The 9,233-nt window shown below is 48.4% G+C and overlaps 1 protein-coding gene across 1 annotated transcript; it reads left to right on the top strand.

The window, feature by feature from the left end:
* Nucleotides 1–5,748: 5,748 nt before the first annotated feature.
* LOC128832696 (uncharacterized) lies at nucleotides 5,749–7,700 on the top strand. The gene is made up of 2 exons (XM_054020261.1): nucleotides 5,749–6,225; nucleotides 7,220–7,700. The coding sequence occupies exons 1-2, from the start codon at nucleotides 5,823–5,825 to the stop codon at nucleotides 7,693–7,695; spliced, it is 879 nt and encodes a 292-aa protein (XP_053876236.1). The 5' UTR covers nucleotides 5,749–5,822; the 3' UTR covers nucleotides 7,696–7,700.
* Nucleotides 7,701–9,233: the final 1,533 nt, after the last annotated feature.

Raw genomic sequence — 9,233 nt, 5'->3', positions numbered from 1 at the left:
CAATAACAACAAATACGTTAAAGCTCGGGACTCAAATTACAATCAAGGTACTGCTAATGAATTGTGGGGTTTCGGGTCGGTTCTCTGGAAAAGACTATTAAATTATGAAACCAGGGACCAGATTGATCATCTGCCAACAGACGAGTTATTCAGAAGGCTGTCCAGGTATGAAGGGGACCAGCCAGCAGCCGAAGCGGCAGCTCCCACTAAATCAGGAGCACCGCAATGCTCATTTTGAGGATGCCAAGCTCTCCCTCTCCCTTCATGTGTGGCCACCATTAACAACAATAGGTGGGGGAAGCCAGTCACTGACATCTGGCTGGCTAGGGAGTTTGGACACATTCAGCAAACAATGCTACTGGATACTGGAGCCACTATGTCAATCATTTGCACAAGGGCTGCCCCCTTAGCTAAACAACTACCAATCCAAGAGGTTAAAGGGCTTGAAAGCTATAACAGGAAAGAAAGCACAGTGCCATTCTTGCAGCCCATTCAATGCATAGTTGGGACATTGATGGTGGAGGCCTCCCTCGAAATACAAAAACTAGATGGGCATGGCATCCTGGGCTTTATTATTTTATTAAAAAGGTTAAATGTCATAGTAGACCTCCCGAATCAAATGCTTGCCCAAAGTCAGAATGGGGAAGGAGGTGTCAAAGTGCATGTTTCACACAGGTGAGTGTGCTGAAAGTCCCAACCAGTTTAGAAAAGCCTCTTTGGGAACTGGACATTGCTGAAATTACCGACAAGTACCCTAATGCATTTGCTAAAAACAAATTAGACTGTGGCAAGATACAGGCAGAGGTTATGGTAGAGGATCCAGACCCGAGGCCCCAAAGGCAATATAAAAATACTCACGAGAGGCCCAGGAGGGGATCTGCAGCACCATAGACTCTTTAAAGGCACTGGGAGTTCTAATTGAAACTGCCTGCGTCTGTAATGCCCTGATCTGGCTGGTGCTTAAAGCAGACAGTCACTTGTAGGTTGACAGTTGCTTATCGAGCCCTAAATCAAGTTACACTGAGATTAGCACCCGTAGTAGTCAAATTCCCTGAAATCATGGCAGCAATAGTGGCAGGAGCGCAGCGGTTCTCTGTTATTGATCTTACCAATGCCTTGTTTTCAATACCCTTGAATCGCAGTAGTTGGTATAAATTTGCTTTCAACTTTGATAACCAACAAGTAACTTTTACAAGGGTACCCCAAGGCTACCACAATGCGCCCCTGTTATGCCACCGCTTCATAACTAGGATGTGGAAAGATCTTGCCCACAAGGATAAGGAGATTAGTTATGTGAACAACATCCTAGTTGCCACTAAGTCGCAAGAAGAAAACCTGATGGTTTTAGATGAGATGCTGAGAGTCATCCAACAGACTGGGTTTTTAATATAAGTCCATACAAGGCACAGCTGGTAAAGCAGCAGGTAACATATTTTAGACGCAAATCAAGTTGATCTCATCTGTAAGCTGCCAGCGCCCAGGGACATTTCTTCTCTGAGATCCTTTTTAGGCCTGGTAGGATTCTCCAGAGACTTTATTGACGGCTACGCTGAAATCGCTCATCCCCTCTACGCCCTCCTAAGAAAAGGTGGGGATTGGGCATGGGGAGAACAGGAACAAGAGGCGGTATGCAAGATTAAGCAAGCTTTAGTGTACGCTCCGGCGCTTGCATATCCCCAGCCTGACAAGCCTTTCCATCTACAGCTTGCCACTACAGAACAAGGGTTAAGCCAGGGGTCTCAAACATGTGGTATGCAGCTTACAGAGTTATTTCCTGCAGCCCACCCTAGGCCCCAACTCCATGAGTGTGCTGGGGCTGGAGCACCCATGGGGAAAAATTAGTGGGTGCTTTGCACCCACCGGCAGCCATGGTCCCTCTTCACCTCCTCCTCCCCCCGGCCTGAGTGCGCTGCGTCCACGCTCCTCCGCCTACCGCCCAGCACTTCCCACCCAACCACTGCCAAACAGCTGTTTGCACACTCCGGGGCGGGGGAGAAGGGAGGAGCAGGAACGTGGCGTGTTCAGGGGAGGAGGCGGGGAAGAGGTGGGGCTGGGGTGGGGATTTGGGGAAGGGGTTGGAATAGGGGCAGGTTTGAGTGAGGTGCCTTACTGAGTGTTTATATTTTATTAAAACGCCTTGTTATTTCTGCCCTTAGTTCAATGACCCAGAAGCTTCACCAGTATACATTGCATTTTGCACCAAGAAGCTGTGGAAGTGGTGTTTTGTCTTGTGGCTAGAATTGTTGTGTTTAATTTTCTACAGGACAGCCTAGGGTTTTTTTTTTTGTTTTTTTTTTGTGAACAGGGACTGCTAACAGGGAGTTTCGCAAGGGAGTTTGGAAGGGGAGTGGGAAGGGGCAAGGTTCACTTGCTGTCCTTTAAAACCTGTAAATTAAACTACATCCAAAACTTCTTGATTTAAACAAAACCCTTTCATTAACTAGGTAGCTGCAGGAGACAATGTAGGCAGAAGCACAGCAGCAGAATGGGGGCTATCCAGTTTATTGCGCTGAGTGCAGCATGTATGATTACCTGCCCTGTGGGCAGGTGTTGTATGTGTGCATTCAGTGCAAGGAGCTCCTGGCCCTCAGAGACCGCGTATAGGCTTTGGAGGCCAGGGTGGCGGAACTGGAGGAGCTAAGAGAGGCAGAGAGGTATGTTGATGAGGCTTTCCGGGACACTGTAGAATGTCCCACCTCTGGTCAGACAGCCCCTGCGGTGTTGAGGAGGATGAAAGGCCCAGGGAAGCAGAACAGTCAATGGGAGCAGAGGGAAACCTTCCCATAGTTGGGACCCTCCTTCCAGATGGTGTTAGGGTATCCTCTTGCACTGAGGTTACCTCTCCGGGGGAGGGAACTCCAGTCGCTAGGAAAAGGCAGGGTGTTAGTAATGGGAGATCCGATCATTAGAAACATAGATAGCTGGGTTTGTGATGACCGGGAGAACCGTATGGTGACTTGCCTGCCTGGTGCGAAGGTTGCGGATCTCTCGAGGCATCTGGATAGACTGATGTATAGTGCTGGGGAGGAGCTGGTGGTTGTGGTACATGTAGGTACCAATGACAGAGGGAAGGGTAGGAGAGATGTCCTGGAGGTCAAATTTAGGCTGCTAGGGAAGAGACTGAAATCCAGGACCTCTATGGTGGCATTCTCAGAAATGCTCCCAGTTCCACACGCAAGGCCAGGTAGGCAGGCAGAGCTTCAGAGTCTCAATGCGTGGATGAGACGATGGTGTAGAGAAGAGGGGTTTAGATTCATTAGGAACTGGGGAAACTTTTGGGATGGGGGGGGCCTATACAGGAAGGATGGGCTCCACCTAAACCAAAGTGGAACCAGACTGCTGGCACTTAACATTAAAAAGGTTGCAGAGCAGTTTTTAAACTAGGAGATGGGGGAAAGCCGACTGCTGCAGAGGAGTATGTGGATCGGACAGAGACTTCTCTTAGAGGAAAGTCTATTGATAGAGATTCTCTAGGTTATAGTCAGGAGCAGAGGACGGAAGAGGATAATGTAAGGGCCAGATCAGATGAGAAACGTTCACATAAAAAAATCAGACACATCAGAAAAGGGCAGACAAATAAACAGTGACAAGTTTTTAAAGTGCTTGTACACAAATGCTAGAAGTCTAAATAATAAGATGGGTGAACAAGAGTGCCTTGTGATAAAGGAGGATATTGATATAATACGCATCACAGAAACCTGGTGGACTGAGGACAATCAATGGGACAAAAACATTCCAGGGTACAAAATATATCGGAAGGACAGAACAGGTCGTGTGGGGGGGAGTGGCACTATATGTGAAAAAAAATGTAGAATCAAATGAAGTAAAAATCTTAAGTGAGTACACATGTTCCATAGAATCGCTATGGATAGTAATTTCATGCTCTAATAAAAATATAACATTAGGGATCTATTATCGACCACCTGACCAGGATAGTGATAGTGATGATGAAATGCTAAGGGAAATTAGAGAGGCTATCAAAATTAAGAACTCAATAATAGTGGGGGATTTCAATTATCCCCATATTGACTGGGAACATGTCACTGCAGAACGAAATGCAGAGACAAAATTTCTCGATACTTTAAATGACTGCTTCTTGGAGCAGCTGGTATGGGAACCCACAAGGGGAGAGGCAACTCTCGATTTAGTCCTGAGTGGAGCACAGGAGCTGGTCCAAGAGGTAACTATAACAGGACCGCTTGGAAATAGTGACCATAATACAATAGAATTCATCATCCCTGTGGTGGGAAGAACATCTCAACAGCCCAACACTGTGGCATTTAATTTCAAACAGGGGAACTATGCAAAAATGAGGGGGTTAGTTAAACAGAAATTAAAAGGTACTGTGACTAAAGTGAAATCCCTGCAAGCTGCCTGGATGCTTTTTAAAGACACCATAATAGAGGCCCAACTTCAGTGTATACCCCAAATTAAGAAACACAGTAAAAGAACTAAAAAAGAGCCACCGTGGCTTAACAACCATGTAAAAGAAGCTGTGAGAGATAAAAAGGCATCTTTTAAAAAGTGGAAGTCAAATCCTAGTGAGGTAAATTGAAAGGAGCATAAACACTGCCAAATTAAGTGTAAAAATGTAATAAGAAAAGCCAAAGAGGAGTTTGAAGAACGGCTAGCCAAAAACTCAAAAGATAATAACAAAATGTTTTTTAAGTACGTCAGAAGCAGGAAGCCTGCTAAACAACCAGTGGGGCCCCTGGATGATTGAGATACAAAAGGAGCGCTTAAAGACGATAAAGTAATTGCGAAGAAACTAAATGAATTCTTTGCTTCAGTTTTCACGGCTGAGGATCTTAGGGAGATTCCCAAACCTGAGCCGGATTTTGTAGGTGACAAATCTGAGGAACTGTCACAGATTGAAGTGTCACAAGAGGAGGTTTTGGAATTAATTGATAAACTTAATATTAACAAGTCACCGGGACCAGATGACATTCACCCAAGAGTTCTGAAAGAACTCAAATGTGAAATTGCGGAACTATTAACTAGGGTTTGTAACCTGTCCTTTAAATTGGCTTCTGTACCCAATGACTGGAAGATAGCTAATGTAATGCCAATATTTAAAAAGGGCTCTAGAGATGATCCCGGCAATTACAGACTGGTAAGTCTAATGTCAGTACCGGGCAAATTAGTTGAAACAATAGTAAAGAATAAAATTGTCAGACACCTAGAAGAACATAAATTGTTGGGCAAAAGTCAACAAGGTTTCTGTAAAGGGAAATCGTGTTTTACTAATCTATTAGGCCTGGTCTACACTAGGCGTTTATGTCGGTTATCGCCGTTACATCGAATTAACCCTGCACCCGTCCACACTGCAATGCTATTTAGTTCGACATAGAGGTCTCTTTAATTCGACTTCTGTACTCCTCCACGACAAGGGGAGTAGCGCTAAATTCGACATGGCCATGTCGAATTAGGCTAGGTGTGGATGGAAATCAACGCTAATAGCTCCGGGAGCTATCCCACAGTGCACCACTCTGTTGACGCTCTGGACAGCAGTACGAGCTCGGATGCTCTGACCAGCCACACAGGAAAAGCCCCGGGAAAATTTGAATTTGAATTCCTTTTCCTGTCTGGCCAGTTTGAATCTCATTTCCTGTCTGGACATCGTGGCGATCACAGCAGCACTGGCAACGATGCAGAGCTCTCCAGCAGTGATGGCCATGCAGTCTGTGAATAGAAAGAGGGCCCCAGCATGGACTGATCGGGAAGTCTTGAATCTCATCGCTGTGTGGGGCGATGAGTCTGTGCTTTCCGAGCTGCGATCCAAAAGACGGAATGCAAAGATCTACGAGAAGATCTCTAAAGACATGTCAGAGAGAGGATACAGCCGGGATGCAACGCAGTGCCGCGTGAAAATCAAGGAGCTGAGACAAGGCTACCAGAAGACCAAAGAGGCAAACGGACGCTCCGGATCCCATCCCCAGACATCCCGTTTCTATGAGGCACTGCATTCCATCCTCGGTGCGGCCGCCACCACTACCCCACCACTGACCGTGGACTCTGAGGATGGGATAGTGTCCACGGCCGGTTCCTCGGACATGTTAGGGGACGGGGAAGATGAGGAAGGAGATGAGGAGGGCGAGGCAGTCGGCAGCGCTCACAACGCTGATTTCCCCGACAGCCAGGATCTCTTCATCACCCTTACAGAGATCCCCTACCAAGCGTCCCCAGCCGTTACCCCGGACACAGAATCTGGGGAAGGATCATCCAGTAAGTGTTGTAAACATCTAAACATTTATTTTTAACAGAACAGGAATATTAACAATTAAAAGAATGGGTTGTTCATGATTACTTTGCCCTAGGCGCTTAACGGTTCAGTCATGGGCAGTGCAAGTTTTGAAAAAAAATCTAGCAATGTCCGGTTTTCCATGATTGTCCTGCCCAAGCCGCTCTACTGTTTAGTCCCTGCTACTGCAGCTACAGTAAAATGCGGTCTATATGTGCGGGGATAGAGCAGTAATCCTCCTGGGACATCTCGATGAAGCTCTCCTGGAGGTAATTGGAAAGCCGTTGCATGAGGTTCCTGGGGAGAGCGGCCTTATTGGGTCCTCCGAAGTACGACACGTAGCCGCGCCACGAGACTATCAAGTACTCGGGAATCATTGCTCTGCACAGCAGGGCGGCATACGGCCCTGGTCTTTGGAGGCTTTCCCGGAGCATTCTCTCTCTCTCGCTCTCAGAGATCCTCATCAGGGTGATGTCGCCCATGGTGACCTGCTTTGAATTAGGTAGGGGAATGTTAGTGTTGGGACTGCTTGACCGTTCCTTTACAGAACTGTAACCGCTGGTTTGCAGCCACGCAGTGGAGGCAGGAGAGGGGCAGCCGAAAGGGATCGTTCCCGGGGACAGCCGCGAGGGGGTGGGACAGGGGCAGAGTTCCCGCTTGCCGGATTGCTGGCAGCAGGGACTGACATTGCTTTAAATGTGAAATGAGGCTAGTGGTAATATAAAAGTTTTAAACTGCCACAGGTCTACGGCTTACCATGTCTGCCTGCAACAGAAATTCCGTTGTGCTGCCCCGCTTCTCAAATGTGCTGTGCAAGACCCCAGGCACTGAATGCGAAGGCCGAGAATTCGACCTTGTGCTGAGTGCGCATGTGATAGGTGCTGTGCATGGTCTTGTTCACAGAGAAAGACTATGTTCTTTGTTCACAACTACATTTATCTTTCTGAGGAATTCACTCCCTTTTTCCCATTTCCACAGCCCCATCTGCGACTGTCTCACAACCTAGCCTGGCATCACACTCCCAGAGGCTAGCGCGGATTAGGCATAAGAAGAAGAGGACACGGGAGGACATGTTCTCGGAGCTTATGGCCTGTTCCCAAGCCCAGGCAGCACAGCAGACCCAGTGGCGGGAGAACTTGACCCAAATGCACCAAGCAAACATGGATCGGGAGGAGAGGTGGCGGCAAGAAGACCAGCAGGCGACTCAAACGCTGCTTGGACTACTGAGGGAGCAAACAGACACGCTCCGGCGCCTTGTGGATGTTTTGCAGGAACGGAGGCAGGAGGACAGAGCCCCGCTGCAGTCCATCTCTAACCGCCCTCCCCCGCCACCAAGTCCCATACCCACCTCACCCAAAGTGCAAAGAAGGAGAGGCGGCAGAGTCCGTGCTAACTCTCACTCCACCCCTGCAGAGAGCTCGAGTAGCAGAAGGCTCTCATTCCCCAAAATTTGAAAAGTTCTTTCCTTCCTGCCTGACACAAGCCCCCGTCCAAGTTTCACCTCCCAGTTCCATGTGTAGTTGATAATAAAAAATAAGTTTCTGTTAAGTACTGTTTCAATCATGTTCTTTTGGAGGAGGAGGGGAAAGGGGGTTGGTAATTGGACAGGACAGTCACCTTTGGCAGGGTACATAGGCGGGGGCAGGCACAGCAGCAGGGCACATAGACAGTGCAGTGATGCAGTGACTAGTTACCCTGGTTAGTCTGGGAGGTGGTTTTCATGTTATGTGGTGGGGGGTGGGTTGCTCTGTGACTTTGTGGCGGGGGAGGGCAGTTACAGATCTTAAGCGGTGGTCCTTATGCAGGATCACAGAGCCACGCAGCAGGGGATCTGTAACTGTCCTCCCCCTGCCACAAAGTCACATAGCCCCCCCATACACACAGTCTCGATCAGGAGGGGTGACAGGCTCCACTGAAACAACCATCCCACCGCAGCGGAGCCTGTCAATCCTTGAGTTTAGAAGCTTCATTCGCGTCACTACACTACACCCGCTCCGCACCACAGTCTGTATCCCAGTTTTAAAAAATTCCCGCGAAAACAGTAGTAAAGAAAACGGTGTGCATTAACAAAGTAGAACTATTTTTATTTCAACACGTGTGTTGGAGGGGGGGTGAAGGGGGTATGTAACTGGATAGGATAGTCAACATTAACTGGGTAAAGGAATGGGGGCAGGTTCAGCTTCTCTGTACACAAACTTTAAAGTCACAGGTTACCCTGCTCACTCAGGAACTTTGCTTTCAAAGCCTCCCGGATGCACAGCGCTTCCCGCTGGTCTCTTCTAATCGCCCGGCTGTCTGGCTGTGCGTAATCAGCAGCCAGGCTATTTTCCTCAACCTCCCACCCCGCCATAAAGGTCTCCCCCTTGCTCTCACAGAGATTGTGGAGCACACAGCAAGCTGATATAACAATGGGGATATTGGTTTCGCTGAGATCACAGCGAGTCAGTAAGCTTCTCCATCTCCCCTTGAGACGGCCAAAAGCACACTCCACCACCATTCTGCACTTGCTCAGCCGGTAGTTGAAGAGTTCTTTTTCAGTGTCCAGGGCGCCAGTATAGGGCTTCATGAGCCAGGGCATTAGCGGGTAGGCTGGGTCCCCGAGGATGACTATAGGCATCTCCACATCCCCAACAGTTATTTTGTGGTCCGGGAAGTAAATACCTTGTTGCAGCCGTCTAAACAGACCAGAGTTCCTGAAAACACGAGCGTCATGAACCTTGCCCGGCCATCCCACGTAGATGTTGGTAAAACGTCCCCTGTGGTCCACCAGTGCTTGCAGCACCATGGAAAAGTAGCCCTTTCGGTGAATGTACTGGCTGGCCTGGTGGTCCGGTGCCAGGATAGGGATGTGAGTTCCATCTATGGCCCCACCGCAGTTTGGGAATCCCATCGCTGCGAAGCCATCTATGATCGCCTCCACGTTTCCCAGGGTCACTACCTTTGGCAGCAGTACATCAACGATTGTCTTCGCTACTTGCATCACAACAACCCC

Source organism: Malaclemys terrapin, chromosome 2 (assembly GCF_027887155.1).
Source record: "Malaclemys terrapin pileata isolate rMalTer1 chromosome 2, rMalTer1.hap1, whole genome shotgun sequence".
NCBI lineage: Eukaryota > Metazoa > Chordata > Testudines > Emydidae > Malaclemys > Malaclemys terrapin.
Note: the sequence above shows the minus strand (reverse complement) of the source record. Positions and strands in the feature narration are given on the sequence as shown.

Coding starts and splice junctions, on each gene's coding strand:
- LOC128832696 (XM_054020261.1), top strand. CDS start 5,823: ATGTCAGAGAGAGGATACAGCCGGGATGCAACGCAGTGCCGCGTGAAA. Junction 6,226..7,219: donor ATCTGGGGAAGGATCATCCA/GTAAGTGTTGTA, acceptor CCATTTCCACAG/CCCCATCTGCGACTGTCTCA.